This window comes from Rissa tridactyla, chromosome 1 (genome assembly GCF_028500815.1).
Source record: "Rissa tridactyla isolate bRisTri1 chromosome 1, bRisTri1.patW.cur.20221130, whole genome shotgun sequence".
In the NCBI taxonomy this organism is placed as follows: domain Eukaryota; kingdom Metazoa; phylum Chordata; class Aves; order Charadriiformes; family Laridae; genus Rissa; species Rissa tridactyla.
The window spans coordinates 52847660-52866378 of NC_071466.1; the positions used below are offsets into that span (position 1 = coordinate 52847660).

General features: G+C 42.1%; 1 protein-coding gene across 1 annotated transcript; it reads right to left on the reverse strand.

The window, feature by feature from the left end:
* Nucleotides 1-2562: 2562 nt before the first annotated feature.
* SLITRK1 (SLIT and NTRK like family member 1) lies at nt 2563-5957 on the reverse strand. The gene has a single exon (XM_054216197.1). The coding sequence runs from the start codon at nt 5818-5820 to the stop codon at nt 3742-3744; it is 2079 nt and encodes a 692-aa protein (XP_054072172.1). The 5' UTR covers nt 5821-5957; the 3' UTR covers nt 2563-3741.
* Between the last annotated feature and the right edge of the window lie 12762 nt (nt 5958-18719).

Here is an 18719-nt window from a genome sequence, read left to right on the forward strand (position 1 = left end):
TATGGCAACAGTTTACATTTTAGGCTATTCTTAGTTGAAGTGTTTGAAGAAAAAAAACCAAAACCTTTTTATTTTTAAACTAACTAAACAAGATATCTGTTCCTTTTCTGTCTGTCCTTCCTGAAACAACAGAAATCTCTTTACTGTGATGATTAAGAAGCAATAAGAAGTAAGTTAATGTTATATATGTCATGCCTGAAGTTACGAGATTTTTCTTAAGTTAGCAGAAAATATGCACATGTTTTGACACAACATGGATGGTATATAGGCTTCCAATGTTAGAATTATTATTATGACAGTTAGGCTTTATCAAAGTAAATAAAACATTTAATTTTTTGTTATTGTTGTTAATGCCGTACAGCTAAACATATTTAATATATTTGCTCTTCACCCTCCTTCAATACATCCTCGGCCATCCCTTTTCTTTCTTTCTCTTATTTTTCTCTTTAGTGGAGTGGGTTTTGTTTGTGTTTGGTTTTTTTTTTGATAAAAAATACATTGGAAGTGATAAACACGCAAATAAGATAAACATCGTAATTCAAAGCACGGCAATTGTTACATCGTTTCAGAGAATTAGGTGATCTATGTGTCTTAAGGGCGAGTGTCTGCAAGATGGAAGAAAGAATCATGTGAATGTTAAAATCAGAAAATGACATAGAAAGAGAAAGGGTCATTTTGTTTTTTCCCCCCAGCCCAGAGTGCTGACTGCATACCTTCAACACTTCAATTGAACCGACATTTCTATTTAAGTGTGACAATTAAATAGCAGTTTAAGGAAAGTAAATGAGCAAAGTTAAGTTTATGCTACTTCTCAATGATGACAGATCAAAATGACATATCTTTAGCATTATACTCTCTGGAATGTATGCATATCTGATGTCGGGCAGTGATTTAACATCTTAAATTTACTATATCTTTTATCTTAACTTCCACAACAGTGCTTGTAATGTAACTATGACTTTTTTTTTTTTTTTTTTTTTTTTTTTTTATGTTGGGATGTATCCTTAATGCTCTCAGTTCTTCAATTTCAACACCACAATATCGTGGAGAAGGCAGCAACACTTAGGTAGTCATCTAGGGATGCACTGGCTTATCCTTAAATGTTTTTGTTTGGGTTTTTGGGTTTGTTTTGTTTTGTTTTGTTTTGTTTTTGTTTTGGGTTGATAAACAACAAATAAAGTTGATGGCCTCCTAAGGACAAAAATACTGTCTCACATGTAAATGCGTTTTCTTTTTCTTCTCATTCTAGTAGGTTGCACAATGGCAAACTAGTGCCTCTACTGCCATCACTTTGTTTTACACAGAACGTCCTGGCAGAACAATCAGCCTAACAAAGAAGCAAGGGGGAATAAAGAAGGGCCCTCGAAATACGAACGGTTTGCATAGTTAAGCAAGACATCCCGTTTTCAGAGCTACACAACCAAACTTCAAGGTATTTTCTAGGAGACCACAGACCTTTCCACAGTGATAAAGGATTCTGGAGGAATGATCCATTGCCCACGTTTAATACTTCATGAACATCCGGAATCAGGCTTCTGCCTCGTTTTCAAGAATATTATCTATCTATTGCAATGCGTATGTGTGTAAGTCTGTTTTCTCCTATCATATCCCAAACGCGGGCATTCTCTCTAAAGCAAACCGAATCAGTATTTGAAGTTTAGCAAGTCCCTTACGGTGTTTTACTCTTTAAAAGGATTCTCTGCCTCGAGAAAGCCAGAAGCAACGTGACTGAAATTCTCCATATCTCCACTGGGACTCGAGCTGCGAGTTACAAGTGATCTGCAGGGGCTTTCGCCTTTACAGGTTTTACTGAGTTTAGGGGCACTTTCCCTTACAGGATCGGGATCAAATGCAAGCTGCCTGGAGTCCAGCTGGAGCATTGAGCCGTGGGTTTGGTGGTTGCTTTTTTTCAGCATTTAATATCAAAGCGTGCAGCTACCCAGAGCAGGGATGGGAAAGTCCCTTCGCTAATTAGTTTTCCCACTTGCAGCAGCTGCTGGAGCCCAGCAGCCCCGCCTCGCCGGCAGTCCGGCAAGCTGCCTACGGGCCTGAAGTGCTGACCGGTGAAATCCGGCTCCGGCTTAATGAGACCGAGCTAGGCAGAGTCAATTAAATCAAATTCCCCACTAACATCCCTAATATATCTGCAGTGTGTGCAGCAGAGGCGGCGGCGGCAGCATCGAGAGATTCACAGCACTAATAAAGGGATTCACTGCCGCATTATAAAAAAAAAAAAAAAAAAAACAAAACATGAGGCGAGGGAGAGGGGAGGAGGCAGGAAACTTCTGTGTGTTATTTACATTGGGGAAGGAGTGAGGAAAGGGTGTTTGTGCCTCTGCGTGTGAATGAATGAGAGAGAGGAAGGGACGGAGGAAGGGAGGGAAGGAGGGAGAGGGGGAGAGAGAGAGAGAAACACACACAGAGAGCACTGAAAGGAGGCTCTGTCCCCTAAACCCAAATAACCCACTTGCAAGAACTGATGCTGGAAAAATGGTAAGGACCCGGAGTTGAAAACATTTTCACTTTAATACTGAAAAAATATGCCATTATAAAATCCTCGAATAGAATTAGTAAGTTTCACTTGCTTCCTCAGGTCTGGTTTCCTCAAGTTATAGTAAGATTTACAACAGCACAGAATTTTCTACCATTAAACTTTGCAGCCTAAGCACTAGAGTGACATTAATTGGTCATGCTTAACTGCCTTGGATTTTTTTTTTTTGTATGTTTACACTGTTACCATAATAGAAATCAAGGGTACTGATTTTTACATTCAGATGGAAAGGCAATACTGAATATGTATATTGAAAAAGAACAGAGAGAAAAGAAAACCATCACCCACCCCCCAAAAAGAAAGAAAAAAAAAAAAACAAAAACAAAACACAACCCACCATCAACAAAGCAAATATCTCCCAGCAAAATAATTCCCGCCTCAAAAAAAAAAAAAAAAAAATCCAATGAGAATATTCATGCAACTATGTCTTAAATAAAACCTTTACAATTTTTTCCACGGTAAAAGTACGATCTCTACTGCCTATTGATCACACAAAAATGGCGAAATGGCACTTTTTATTATCATACTGTATTTCTTATATAGAAGGTTTGATACGAAGGGACTTATCAGGTAAGAGGGATGATGGTGTGAACTAGACGCTGCTTCCAGTCGGGGGCTGGAGCGTCCCTGGGGTGCGTTGTATCCATGCGAGCCATGCAGCACTTTTTTTTTTTTTTTTTTTTGTCCATTTGTCTGTTTGTTTCGCAGTCATTTATTTACATTACATTCATGCCTTCGTGCAACTTTCCACTCCTGCTTTGCCGTCAGGAGGAGGCCGACACCAGCCTTTCCTCCGCCCCCCTCCTCTTCCCGGCCTCTCGGACAAGGGTCGGTCCGCAAGGGAGGAGGGCAAAAAAGCAAAACAAACCCCAACACAATAGAACAAAAGCCCAGCAAAACCAGGAGCCGTGTTTCGCCCCACCGGAGCCGAAGGAAGCGGGTCCTCGCTTGTCTGTTGCAGCCCCGGCAGCGCACGGGAGGATGCGCCCCGGCACCGGGCTCCCCCCCGCCGCCCACCGGGCCTCGGTGCTCGCTGTGGAGTCGTGAGTCGTGCATGCGTGCCTTTTGTTTCTCACGAAAGGTAGCCGAGGTGCAGAGCCATCCCCGGCCGTCATTTGCCGCCCCACCGGCCGGAGGGCGGAGGGCCGGTCCCGGGTGGCAGCCGTCCCCCGTCCCTCCCGCCCGCCGCCTCAGTCCGACAGGGAGTGAGAGCCGCAGTCGTAAACCCTGTGGGCCCCGTCGGCGCTGTAGGGCCCGTTGTGCCAGTAGGACGAGTCGCAGACCGTCTGCAAGGAGTTGATTTCAGATGCAGAGGAGTTGGCGTCCCTCCTCTTGGACCGCTTTCTGTTCCTCAGGATGAACACCAGCATGCCAACCACCGTGAAGGCAGAGGTCACAAAAACCAGCAGGAGCCCTGGCACCAGCACCGAAATAGAGACCCGGCTGGTCTCCAAGTAGGAGTTGGAGTGAGTACCTGTCTCTGTCAACCCGGTGCTGGTTTTGTTAGGAGAAGTTAATGTGGGTGAAATTTTTAACTGAGGGCAAATCACGTCATTGGAGAGAGACTCAAAATCCTCTTTGAAGAAATCTTCAGGGGACTCACACCTCAGGTCGCTCATAATCACCTTGGGGCGCAGCATCTCCGCCCACTGTTTGAAAGGCACGATAGGGCAAGTACAGTCCCACGGGTTGCCGTGCAGGTCGATCTGGGTGATGGAGGTGAGCTGGTCCAGCACCCCCACCACTGGGAGGTACATGAAATAATTGTTGTGTATGCTCAGCTTGGAAAGCGAGACTCCAGCAAACACGTCCACTGGGAGAGACCTCAGTAGGTTGTTGTTGAGGATGAGGACTCTCAGTTTGGGCATCACATTGAAGGTGCCAGGCATGATCAGCTGGATCCCATTAAACTCCACATTCAGATACTCCAGGTTTTGCAGCCCAGCAAATTTCTCCCGGGACAGGGTGTCTAAGTAGTTACTATCCATGTAGAGCCATCGGAGATCAAAAAGGTTCTTGAAGGTGTTGTTCTCAACGGTGGCGATGTTGTTGTTGCCCAGGTCAAGTAAATTAAGTTTCCGGTAATCCAGAAAGTGGGATTTCCTGATGGTGTGTATTTTGTTGTCTCTAAGAAACAGCTCCTGCACATTGGATGGCTTGGGCTTCAAATCCACCAAGCTGCTCACATTCCTGTCATTGCAATTAACCTTTAAACCTGAGCCAGGGATCTGATCACAGCTGCAGATCTGCGGGCAGGACACGGTAGCCGGTAGCTTGCTCTTGGCACTAACTGTCGACACGGCAGCAGTGGGTCTGGTCTTGATTTGCCAGTTGACGGGAATCTTTGTACCTCCGTTTGGACCAGATCCTGGTGTGGCAGGGTCTTCTTTGCCATGTATTTTAAAAGGGGTTGGAATGGGACCAGGATCACAGGTTTCTTCTTCGGCAGGGGGAGCAGCTAGGCTAGAATCCACTCTGTTCTTTTTGCACAGCTCTTGCTCTGTGGTCTCATTTAAATCTTTGCCCTGCAACCTAGTGGGAGCCTCACAAATCACTCTGCCGATCAAAGCATTTTTGGGTATGTTTTCCAGCCATTCCTTCAACGACAGCAGATCGCAAGTGCAGTCCCAGGGGTTATCCTCTAGCAGGATTTCAGCAATGCCTGGGATCTGCTCCAAGACCTCCTCGTAAGGCAAGGTTTTAAGACGGTTTCCCCGAAGGTCGAGGTGGGTGATCGGCACATACTGAAACACGTTGGGGGGCAAGGTGCTGATGAGATTGTCATTTAAAATCAGCACCTCTAGCTTGTTTAAGTCCCTAAATGCTCCCGGGTCAATATCCCGCAATAGATTAAAATCTGCCTGGAGGTATTCCAGATCGTCCAGCCCCAGGAAAGTCTGCTTCCTGAACGATTTGATCTTGTTGTTGTTTATGTGCAAGCGTTTCACCAGCTGCAGCCCAAGGAAAGCCCCAGGAACAATCTCATGCAAACCGTTGTTTTCCATGTGCAAACTGACTGCATTGTAAAAGTTAGCAAACTCATTAGGGAAAAGTCGAGTCAGGGAATTGCCATGCAGGAATAAATGGTAAAACTGGGAAGTTGGGGCGGTGAAATGTTGCAGGCTGGTAAATCCCTTTTTCTCACAGTCTACGTGCAAATCCCCTTCTATCTCGTTGCAGGCACAGATCTTCTCTTTGCAAACGTCCCCTGTAACGTTTCCAGCAGCAAAACAAAGAGACGTCTCCAGCAACAGAATCCAAAGCAGCATTTTTAAACCGAGCAATTCATTCCCAATCTCATCACAAAGTAACAGCAACCATCCTCCTCACACGGAAAGCAATTCCAGTTCATTCAATACATGAAATGTCCGAACCACCACCAAAGGGGGAGAAAAAAAAATGTGGGGAGGGGGAGCAGGGAGGGTCTGCGGAGGGGGGGGACTCTTTTCTTTTCTTTTCTCCTGTCTCCCTCTCTCCCCCCCCCACATACAACTGCAACAGCCCAGATTCCAGTCAATAATTATATCCACAAACTCTCCAGGCACGTACTGCAAGGCACGCAGAAAAAAAAAAAAAAAAAAAAGTAGAAGGAAAAAAAAAATACCAAAAAGCAATCCCCCTCCTCGATCCCCCTCCCTGTCGCCTCCCGGGCGGCTAAGTGGAGGTCTGCCGGCCGGGCTGGCTCACCGGCACGGGAACGGTGCTGCTAGCCACTGGCCGCCGCTGCATGTTAGAGAGGCGCGGGCGGAGAGCGCGGCGCTGCCCGCGGAGGCTGCCGCCGTGCGCGGCTCCGCGCCGGACTGACCTTGCCGCGGAGCCGCCCGCGGAGCCGCGCTCCTCGCCCGCCGCCCGCCGGGCGCTGTCCAGCGCCCCCGGTGCTGAAAGCGCCTTGGCCCCAGCCTTAAGCGCTGGCCGCCCAGCCGCCGGCGCTGCGCGGCTCCTGCCCCCGCCGCGCTGCGCGGCTGCCCATGCCGGCCGGCGGCCGGAGCCTGGCCGCTGGGCCGGGGCCGCCCGCACCGCACCGCACCGCACCGCGCCGCGCCTCGCCGCGCTTCGCCTCGCCTCGCCCTGCTGGCCGCGCTGCCTCCCCTCCTCGCTCGCTCGCTCTTCTTTCCTTTTTCTTCCGCTGCTGCCGAGTCGCACGCTCGCACACACTCACATGCACGCAGAGGGAGAGTTGCTAAGAGGCTCTGCTCGTTTCAACCTGGTGCACTCTGAAAGATCTGACACCCTCTGCTGAGCTGCAGTGGCAAAAATCCATCTGCTGAGGGAATGCTGGAGAAAAAAAAAATCAATCCACGTACAGGGCAAGCGTTAAAAACGTTGGCATTAAAAACTGTCGATCTATTTAGATGCTTTCTCCTAAATGGACTATTTAATTTATTTCTTTTCTTTTAAGATGGAAAGTTTAGCATTTCCCTCCTCCCACCCAGTTCCCTATTGCCCCCGTTCACACACACTCACACCTGCACAAGCAGGCGAGGAAGGTGCGTTTGCCTTATTGTATTTCCCAACGGCTTGAACAGAATCAGTGTCAGGGTGTCAAGCGAATAGCAATTTGAGGTAATTATTCTGCACGCCATTTTTATCGTTGCTTTAAATGCATTTCTTCCTCCCCTGCAGTCTATAGTGTTTCATGCTGGGTTTGTTCTCTTGCTGGCGTTCTCTATGCAATGTTGAATCGTGGATTATTGCATTATATATATAGATATATTTTATAATTTAAATGATCACGGAAAAGAAGGGGGTAGGGAGGAGGGGATTGCTGCACTGTTAGCAATTCACGCCACCTGTTCCCACAGAATATAGTGTCTCCCTTAAGGAGGGGAGGAGAGGGCTGAAACCAACAGTTGTGCATCTTGACATTCTTATCTATGTATAAAAATTAGAGATGCACGTAGGTACATGCATAGATATTTCTCTAGGGATGCTCTTAATATCCTCTCCTTTGAAATACAACGCCTGCTTCCCTCAACACCCTCCCCCTCCCTCGACTCCCCCTTTCCCCCCCGCCGCCCTTTCCAGCTCCCACCCTTCTGACAAAAGAGATTACACAGCGGAAAAATCGGTGCCTGGCCTTAAAGAAAGGAGCCAAGCATACAAAAGTTTCTGCATCATTTGGATGGGTTTCAGATGCCTACGAGCGAAGAACTAGTTGCACCTCTGGTGGTGCAAGTGGAAACCCGCGTTTCGCCCTGCCTTGTCAAATCGCGCGGAGGAGGAGAAGGAGGTGGAGGAGAAGAAAGAGGAGGAGGAGGAGGAGGAGGTGGTGGCTGAGGAGGCGGGGACGGGAGAGAGAGGCCGGCCGCCGGGTGCCTTCTGCATCCCGGGGCGGTACCTCTCCCGTCCGGCGCCGCTGGTGAACTTTGCGGCATACTGGTAGGGGGGGGAAGTAATCGCGGGGGTGGGCTGGAGGAGGGTTATTTATAGGGAAAACCAGGGAGCCATATGGAGCCCGCACCCCCTGGTCTCGGCGGCATGCTAATTTGGTCAAAGCTTTTCCCTGGCTGCCGCTTGCAAGTAAATTAGACATCCTGCCGACGATGATCTTATCAGATTAATGTAATTACACCATTGACAAATTACAACAGTTGCTGTGGTCATTTCGGGTCCCCAGGACGAAGATTTGGCCTTCGGGTTCGTTACGGTGGGTAGGAACTACGGAGGGAGGGGGGAGCGGGGGCAGGAAACGGGACAGGAGGAGGAAACGAAACAGAAAAAAAAGAGAGAAATCCTGGCCCTGAAAAAGCCTGCCCAATAAATTACAAACGGGCTAGAAGAGATAAAATGCCACTGAGACAGAAAGCACCACAAGAAATATATTAGTGGTTTCATGAGGGAAAGGAAACTTGGCGCCACGTTGAGGCGCATTAGTTCATTTCTCCTGACGGTTTCTTTGACTTTGTCTCTCGGTGATGTCGGGGGGGGGGGGGGCGGGCGAGGGGCGAGGGGCGGTGCTAGGCTGGCCGGAAATCTTCCGTGGATCACAAATTGCAGCCTCGAAGTGCAAGGGGAGCCTGAGGCAGGGGAGCCTGAGGCAGGGGAGCCCCCAGGAAACTCCGGGGAGGGAGGGCGGAGAATCAGGGGAAGGGGCAAGGGTCGGGGAGGGGGTCGGGGTAGGCGACCCACTCAGCAGCAGTGACAAGATCTCCGTGAATAAACGCTTGGGGGAGGAAAGGCTGAAAATCTGGTGAACGCTCACTGGGATGTGGGGCAGGAGGGCTAAAGAGCTTGTTCTCCTGCCACCTTAGAAAAAAAGGTCCTGAGCATTTTTACCTTCGTGTTATTAAAATTGCTCAGGCACCGTAAAAACAATCAAAATGCAACCAGAGGAGCTGAACATTAACAAGATATTAAATAAATAAATACGAACCAGATAAGAGGAAGGAGACAATGACCTGTTGTCAAAGCATGAAGGACAAATTGCCTTGTTCTTCCAAGGGATCTGCTGAGAGGTGGGAACTAGTGGAAGTCATCTAGGGCCCTAGAATCTCAAAGTGGAAAAAACAAAATGTAAAAAACTTGCCAGAAGAAGTAAGAGTGTTTATGGGTGCTATGTAACTTCCAAAAGAGTATTTAGACAAGGAACCCATTGTGTTTTCAGCTGTATACTTTGGAACTATATTGAAAGATTTATGTCTCATATATATGATATATGTATTGAGAGAGCATCTGCCATGCAAAGGTTAGCAACTAGAAGACAAGTCACAGAGGAAGAAATGAGGCATCATCCATTTTAGATTTGGTGTCTGAAATTTTGATGTTCTTAAACCAAGTTACACAGGAAAGGTGTGTCAGAGTCAAGAAATTAAACTGTAATTACTCAGAGCCATAATCCTGAATTTCTAGATTTCCTCATCTTTTTGAATTTAGTTTGGAAACATGTATCTTAGGAAAAGAGGCCTGCTTCTGAGTGTTTTAAGGAAATACCTAGTCCTGGATCAGGTAGATCAGGCTCTCTCTGGCTGAAATTTTTTACTTTGTTATTTAGAAAGTGTAGTAAAGTGAGAGATCATGCAGCACTGAAGTGCCAATGAGTCTGGGTTTTTAAAATTCAGCATATGCATCCCAGTTTACAATGCATACACAGGTTGAACAGCCAGAGCACACATTATCCCCTCCAGATTATCCAATAGATCTGATGGGAAAGAGCACTCAAGTCTATTTCCCTTGATTCCTTTCCTTGTCTGATGCCTTTTACCTCTTGTTTGCCTCTGCAACTTGTAGAAGCCTAAGACAATGAGCTTCCTACTTGTACCTTTCTTCTGTGTGTAAAGTCCCATATTTAACCAACACAAGCAAATTGGCTTGGGCATCATAGTTGCCCTTTGAACAGAAATGGGTTTGCTTCTAATATGGAAAATGCCTTGAAATAAGAAAAGGTACTGGGATACTTTTACATTTTCCCAATTAGTAATCTCCCATCTCCCTGTTGCTATGACTATGCAAGTAACACTGATTAAGGGTGTATTTGTGCTATATCAGAACATGTTAAAAAACTAATTACCTCATCTAACATTGTAGATCTTGCAAAGCAGAACTCAGAGAATTTTCAAAGTTTCTACAGAACAAAAATGTATTAATGTAGATACCCTTCCTGCAATATTTGTGCTATGTTCTATGGCTATGCTGGGAGTGAAAGTTAACATAGGTGCCTCTATATGTTGATGCAACCGTCGCATCATCTATGCTTCCCAATGCATACAATGACTTTAAACCAGCTCAGATTATCTGGTTATAACTAACGGTAGGAGGGGTTAAACTAATATAAGGATCTCCTCCCAGAATTTTCTATCTCGATATGTTTCACAGGCCAGTCTTCACAGAACTACTGGATTTCTACCTAAATTGCATTTAGGCCTAACAAGGTTTCTGAAACTAGATATTTTTCTTCTTCATTTTCCTGAGGGCAGTGATGTGTGAGCGTGTTCCAAATCTCCCTGTGATATGTTCACCAGATGGAGCTTTGCAAAATGATGCAGTGGCGGATGATGATGATTAAAAAAAAAAAAAAAAAGAGAGAGAGAGAAAAGAAAGTTAGAGAAGTGGTTTGCCTACTTCTATCTAGTGGGTAGGAGACTGGCTCAGGATGAGAAAATAAAAATTCTCTGTCTTCTGCAGCGTAAGAGCCAGCCCACATGTTCCTCTTTCTTGGCTCATACCCTCAACCACCAGGCTACCAGCCCTCTTGCTGCAGCTGTTCTACTTGACAAGAAAAATAATTCTGAGAACCCTTGAACCAGAGAAAGGCAGTGGGGGAGTGTGAGTTTACAAACTATTACTTACAGCACCCACCAGGGTGTGCAGAGCCCTGGGAAAACTTGCTGGCATTGTGCTTTCTTATGAGCCAGAGCTTGACCTACTAGATTTCACACATCAGATGTTTAGACTATGTAGCCAGTAGCAAAACCCATAGACAATCTTTCTCCAGTATACATATTCATCAGACCTTGCGATAATTTTGTACTGGAAACATTGTCCTGAATAGGTCACAGGGTTAGTCTTAAAAGCTTCAAACACTAGGTGTCAGAAAAGTGAATAGGAGTTGCAAAGGTGGACAGACTGTGCATCCAGCCTGAGTGCAGTCTGTCATAAAAGCCATGTAGTCATTTCACTTTGAAATTCTGATGATGTGGAAGCAAGAGGTGTATTTAACTAGGCCAGGCCAAGGTCCTGACCAGAATTTCTTATTTAAACTATATGTATTGATCTGAGTTTCTGATCCAGTTTCCACTGTGATTGCTTGCATTAAAACCATTAAAATACCTGAGTAGTTCTTAGGACAGGACTGAGACCCTGAATTACTGTCCTTACTAGTGAGACTATCCAGAATAGCTGTTTGGTGAAGGACTGAATTTACACAGACATTTATATTTTATCTTCCTTTCTCTGTTCCTTTCACTTTTTTTTTTTTGTTTGTTTGTTTTTTTGTTTTTTTCTTCCCCACTGCAGCCTATCATCTCCAGCACGGTCTTCTGGAGTGGCACGTTGTCAAATGAAAAGGGTACTGTAGGGAGATCAAGGGACAGACTTAAGCCCCTTCCAAGTTAGCAGTGAATTCACCCCATGTCTCCATCAGGAAAATATATTCTACCCACTGTCCTGCTGTTGGTCAGAAAGAGAGAAAGAGGGAGTTGAGTCATCCACGTCCTTTTATTTCTCTTATCCCAAAACTCACATACACACACACACATACACACACACTCACTTTAAAAGTTTGATGCAACATCAGTGGGTTATCTGTTTTCAGGGGATAATTTCAAGTTGTGGAGCCCAGATGGAGGGAGATGGTTTTGCTGCAGCCCTGACCCCGGAATGTGAACTGAGATTCCGCTGCAGCATTTCACTGAAGTGTCCTCCAAGCTGCATCTTTGATGCTCTCGATCCTGATGTGAAGGTCTGATTTTTGCCTTTCCCAGTGCAGCATGTGAGATGGTTGGTTGCCTGACTTGGGGACCAGGATTTCGCTCCAGGCTTCTGCTTCTTAAGTTTGGCATTGCAGTGTTCAGTACTGCAGCACCGAAGTACACAGAATTTTTAATTTTTTTTTTTTCTTTGTGATAAAAGGCTTACATTTAGTCTGGGGAAAAAATATTATAGTGAAATTAACTGGAGCTGTGAGAAATATTTGTTTTTTTGGTCAGCTATAGCAGGGAAGGTACTAATATAATGTTATAGCCCTTAATAAGAAGTGATAACATTTGCACCATACCATAACCTCAGCAGGTTTTTTTTTTTTTGGATCAGATTCTAGCGTTACCATTTTAAGTACTTGTTACAACAATTCTCAACATACTGCAAGACTTGACTCTTGTGTAGTGTGATCAATACACAATACAGTACTGCGCTTTTGCTAATGTGGCCTTTTTGTAGTTTGATTGCTTGCTTATTTTATTCTTTCCTGAAAGATTAGAGACTGCAAACAAGCAAAAGGCTGAAATAGCTGGTCACTCTGAAACATATTTAACTGACTGAGGTTTTGTAAAGTGCATTCATACAATTTAAAGTTAGTTAAAAATTACACTTAACCTCTTATTAAAACTCATACAACAAGACAGGAAGAGCATGAGTTAACTCATGCAACACAAATCACAGTGTCATTTAGATCTACACAAGGCATTAAAAAGTATCTTTCTCAACCAAAAAAAGAAAAAAAAGAAAAAAAGTCCAAACTTTCAATCTATTGCTTACACAAGTAGTCCCACTGAATCACATCAGCTTGAATAACAGAACTATAATGCGTTTTCAATAATTAATTCTTTTTTTATCTGTTTTCATGGCACAGTCTCAGAGCAACATAAGGATCATTTAAATGAACAAAAGCAGATGAGAGTTTATGTCTCTGCTCCCTCTAATGATAACTTATTTCCTTTGTTTAATAATGGAGAAGGAAATGCTTCTTAGAGTGCAGAACACACCATTGAGGGAAAGAACCTGCCCTATTCCTGCCTCCACCAATAGTTTGCTGACATGACTCTGGGCAACTGACTTCTCTTTCCTGTGCCTCAGTTTCCCAGTCTGAGGAAGTAGAAGGAATTATAAAGCCCAAAGGTGCTTTGAAATCTGTGATGAACAAACACAGTGACTGAGGTAATTATCTTCATTGCTCAGGGGTACAACACAAAAAGTCAAATCTTATGTAAGAGTAATACCCAGTTCTTCCTTTTTTTTTATCGACCCATCTCAGAGGGCTTTACAATGGAATACAGTATAATTTTATTTGCTCAACAGATCGGAAAACAGAAGCACTGACCTTGGGAAGGTCACATGTCAAACCGTTGATAGCACTAGAAATAGACCCAAGTCTCAGAAGGCCCAGCCCTGCCTTCTACCCAGTATTTTAGAGATGCAGAACTACTGATTTATAGGAATATGCCTGTTCCAAAAGAAAAGCTCCTGCCTCCTTCTCCTCCTCTCTCAGACTTGATTTTATGCATCAAAGGTTTCATATGCCAGTCATTTTCTTTCTGGAGGCCAAATGTAGTTATGTGGTGTAACTGTAATACCAAGCTTTGGTTTTCATATTAATTCACATCTTAATTCACTGTAATTGAATTATTTTAACTGGCGAAAAAGAATGTTTTCTTTCCTCAGTCTTTTCCTGGCTCAGACTTCAGACTTCAAGAACCACACATATTTCAGAGACAAATAATAAACCATTTGAAACACAAAGTACCTATCATTTAAGAAACATGTCAGAAAAAAAATTAACCCCTCCTCCTGTTTAAGTATGAGAACTGTGAAGACGTGTTTTTGTTTTCAGGAAGTCTGTCAGTTCCTTTTTCTGATACAAAACAAAATGAAAACAACCAAAGATGAAAACCAAATTAATAATTTTCAGTGTAGTTTAAAATAGAAACCTGAAACAAGCCATTTGAGTTGATTAAAATATGAAATATTTTGTTCTGGTTTTGTTATTTCTGTTTTCTAATATAACACAAAGGACATTTTGAAGTAGAAAATCATAATGGAATACAAGGAAATCAGAATTTGATATCTTTCATTGTCTTCCATTTATTTTTTTTTCAAAATCCTATTTTGTCGAAATTATTTTTCCTTTCATTTGATTAACTTGAATTGGAATTTTCTGATAGAAGATTTCTGAAAAGCTTTCTGAAACTTTAGGATTATTTCCATTAGGAGAGCATCCAGTGGTGTCTGCAGATTAAAAGGAGAATTACTGGGCATCAGCAAACTGTGGGAAGACTGAATAGATGAAACATTATTAACAATAAAATAATACCTTTTCCTATTTGTGCAGTGCCTAGAAACCATACCGTGGGACCAATCCCGCATGGCGTTTTAGTTTTAATTAAATAACATTTTAGAGACATAAGGGAGAAGAGGTTGGTGACCTGATTAATCATTGTGCTACTTGATTTTACATCACAGCATCCCAAATGATTTCAAATGTATTATTCTGATGTAAAGCTAGAGTACTGAAGCGGTGACTCAGGATGTAGTTTGTTATTTTTTCTCCATTGGCAAAGCTGATCTGAGAAATCCCTTACTGCCTTCACTAGCCTCCATCCACTAATTTTAACTTCTTGAGGCTTTTTATTTAACCAAGATCATTTTATTGATCCAGTTCATATTGCAGTCCACAAACAATTCTGTCCTTTCTGAATTGATGAGAAGATCAAATCAGCATTGCTGCTGAGGTCGCTAAGGAATCATCCCTATACCTAGAGGGAGTGGATACATTCTGAAGTACAGGATTCAGCCTTCACAAAACCCTAGCTTGAACGAATCTGGACCTTACTATTTTTGAATTATTATGTAAAATACACAGAATCTAAAATGTAATTTCATGTGAGACCCTTGTGACTGAATATATGTGTGTGTGTAGATGTACTTATATATTGGGGAGTTGGATGTGACTGTGATGGGAGTATTTAAGACAGAAATCAGGCCAGCATCAAAGTAGTGTTTAACTAGACCGGCACACATTAGCAACACATTTCCAATGATAATTTCTTACACATTATTAGTTTAAATTATTGCATATTCAAATGGTCCTTAATAACCATTGCCAACATTAGCTGTGTGTATTCAGTACCACAGAGCTGATGCCATGTAGTCAGCAGGGATGGCTGCAGTCAGGTTTGAGGACCAGTTTTGAGATCTCTTTGATGAGATAAGCTGGGGCCAAAGTCAAGAGTAATCTTTCTTCCTCTTTTTTTCTCATGCATCCATGGTATTTTTATGATCCTTGCAACCTCCTCAAAAGAAAGGGTGAATCTCCTCTGCTCACAACACAGATTATCTTATTTCCAGGAGCAGGATTTATTAATTTTCCTGCCTGTTCTATGTCCACTGTTTGTATCTTGCAGAGTTTATGCCTTGTACATGATTTTCATTGTACCTTGTTTGTGCAATTACATCACAAAAGTCTCCTTTTGCCTCTTGCAGTTACATATTACTTTTACATGTACAGTTAGCTGTGCCCAAATGCTCAGACATTGTTGCTGGTTACGCCTTTAGTAGCATCACAAAATGTACAGTCTCACAAATAGTCATAGTGTTGCTGTTTAGCCATTTTAGCATGCTTATGTTTAGATTGTAGGCAAGCAAATACCAAATATGCCCTCCTCAATCTGTTTCAACTTTATGGGTGCAACAGGCCTCTGCTTTGTCAGCAAGGCTTCTATTTAAGCAACATAATTATTTACTCCATAAGCTACATAGATATTTAAAATTCATAAATGTGTCATAACTTCTGTAGAAGTTACTTGAAAATAATTTACTTCAGATTTGCTTTTAATACTTGCTATAAGAATTGGGACATCTTTTATTAAGTAGGCTTGTACTCTCTCTCTCTCCTTTGGATGGAAGTTCCTTGCTTACTTCCATGAACAAGGGCTTCTCTGGCAAGTTCTCAGTTGGAGAGATTGAGGAAAATCAGGATAGTTTGCCACATGATTCAAATAATGTTAACTTTCACTGGTTTACCTTCTTTGACATGAATATTTATTTGCATTCTAGAGTTTCAGCATTTATAACTAGAAAAAAAACCCATCATAAACTGTAGACCATGTCTGTATTATATGGTTCTGTAGGATGCATGTGATGTGGAATTCATGTGCTTGGTTCTCAAACAGATTATTTGGTGCACGTAGCTCAGGATTTGCACTGCAGAACCACACAAGCGAGCCTTGGACGAATCGACAGATATCATAAACCTGCTATGCTACACAAGTCATGCTACCAGAGATCTGATGAACCTGTACACAAGTATATTCCTTCATTTTTGGACCAAGAGAAATTAAGTGGCCTAACCTTCCCGTGAAGGTAGTACATACAGGCATGCCACAGTCCAATTATACCTTTCCAGCATCAGGAATGTTGCACTTTATTATTTTTATTGCATCTGGTTGTGAGTGGCATCACTAAAATGCAGTAGCACTGCCCTCTTTATGGGCATGTAACAGATGGAATAAATTTTTTACAATGAGGGCGGTGAAACACTGGAACAGGTTGCCCAGAGAAGTGATAGATGCCCCATCCCTGGAAACATTCAAGATCGGGTTGGATGAATCTCTGAGCAACTTGATCTAGTTGAAGATGTCCCTACTTATTGAAAGGCAATAAGACTAGATGACCTTTAAAGGTCCCTTCCAACCCAAACTATTCTGTGATTCTATGACTCCAGGCCCACAAATGGGAAATAGCTGTAGGAGGGCACATGGTGTCAGTGCTGAAGAACCCACTTCACTTCTTTCTGATACTCTTCTTCATTTTCCTTCCCCATAACACTCTTCATGAAAGTTCAAGTTTTTGAGGACTGACTTAATAACTTGTGTACTTTCACTCTAAATGTGGAAGGTCAACTAAAGCTAGAGCAACACCAAAACGAGCAAAAAAGAGATCAGCTGAAAATATAAGGCTTTTTGTCTGAGGACTCAGAGTAACAGCTCACTTTTTTGGTGGATTTCTCAAAATCTAAAGAGATTAAAGGGTAGAGCTACATTTCTCTGAACAATTGATTTTTTTTTTTTAGGTCACTACTGGACTATAAAAAAAAAATTGATTTTTGGATTAAATCATTTTCTTGTTTTTTTCTTAATTAACATGGTTTCTGGATTTTTTTTTTTTTGAGAGGAAAATGGGAAGAGATTAGAAAATGTTTTGGTTTTAATTAAATATTTAAATAATTTAAATAAAATATTTTGCTGCTTTTAAACCTGGCTTTTTAAAGTGAAACTGAAGCAAATCTATGATGGAACACTTCAGCAGTCCAGTGATACCTTTAGCTTTTAGCATCTAGTCTGAGATACTCATCTAGGCATCCCTTACAGCCAGTGAAGAGAAATTATCCATTCAGCTTGTACTGAAATACGTACAAAACAAGTGGAATAGATTGTGTTAGGAAAGCATTATTTGTGAGGCTTTATTACAAAAACCCTTACTAAAATGAACTTTTAGATGACTAATTCTAGATGTGGCTAATCCCATTCAAGGGATTAACTCTGACATCAAAGGAGATGTTTATAGGTAACAAGATCTTACTGAAAAAAATATAGACACAATTTTTATTTTTTTTTAAAAGTCTGTGTTTTCACTTGCTTTTGAACAGAATGAACACTTGAAATGTTTTAGTTCATTAGTGTACTTCAAGAATAGCTGAAAATAAATTTGTCATCTAGGTGTAGTCAGATATTCAATATAAAAATAGGAAATTGTTTTCAAAGCAGAATAAGCTGAAGAAAAGTCACAAGTTGTGTCTTCAAAATTTCCTTTGAAAGGATAACTATACAAGAAGAATTTTACATTATTTTTTCTTACCTTTCAATATTACAGAGGGCTGTTCACTTATTTTCTCTTTTACATCTCTACCAACATTTCAGAGAGAAATGAGGGGTGAAACAAAAGAGTGCTACGTTGATGACTGTCATAAAAGCTGGATTTTATTGATAATATTATGTGTATCAGTAGCTTTATTGTTCTGAATCTTGACTCATAAAAAAAATTATGTTTGGGAAGCAATTTCCCTAATTATTACAAAAACTCATTGAAGACATGATTTTCTGTGAATACTTAGAAATATTTTCTTCTATACTCTATTTATTACAAACATTTTGAATATTATCTATTTTATAAATTAACATTATCTTGTTGACATCAAAGAAATCAACGTGTTTTAAGATCTCAGTCTTATGACAAAGTACCATTTTAATTCAGACACTCTGAAGAGTCAAGGATATTTAAAATCGTAATGATTAAAAAAAAGGAAAAGAAGAATTTACATCTTAATGATATTGTTGTTGCTAGGAGATTTCAGCTACTGTTTATGAGATGAATGTGTCCTTTTTTTTTTAATTAAAAAATGATTAATGAATAGATAAACAACTAAAATTCCAACCTTTTAGTAAATTTGTGTAGAAGCTTCCAATGTGTAATCTGATTAAGAAGCAGCAACAAGGAAAAATCTTGAAAGCAAATTGATCACACACAGGACAAGGGACAGAAAGCAGCCCACACTTTCAATTGTTCTTTTAACCTGTCAAGCTACACACCTTCCTGGTGCTGCAAACAACCACCTTAATTAATGTTGGTCACTGTGAGAAATGGGATATGGGGTTAGATGTACAATTTGTTCACTATAGTGCAATGTTGATTATGGTCTCCTGTTCAGCCTGTGTGTAATTCAAAACTATAATTAATTTAG

Excerpts from the sequence above, each read along its gene's own strand:
- SLITRK1 (XM_054216197.1), bottom strand. The coding sequence starts at position 5,820 with ATGCTGCTTTGGATTCTGTTGCTGGAGACGTCTCTTTGTTTTGCTGCT.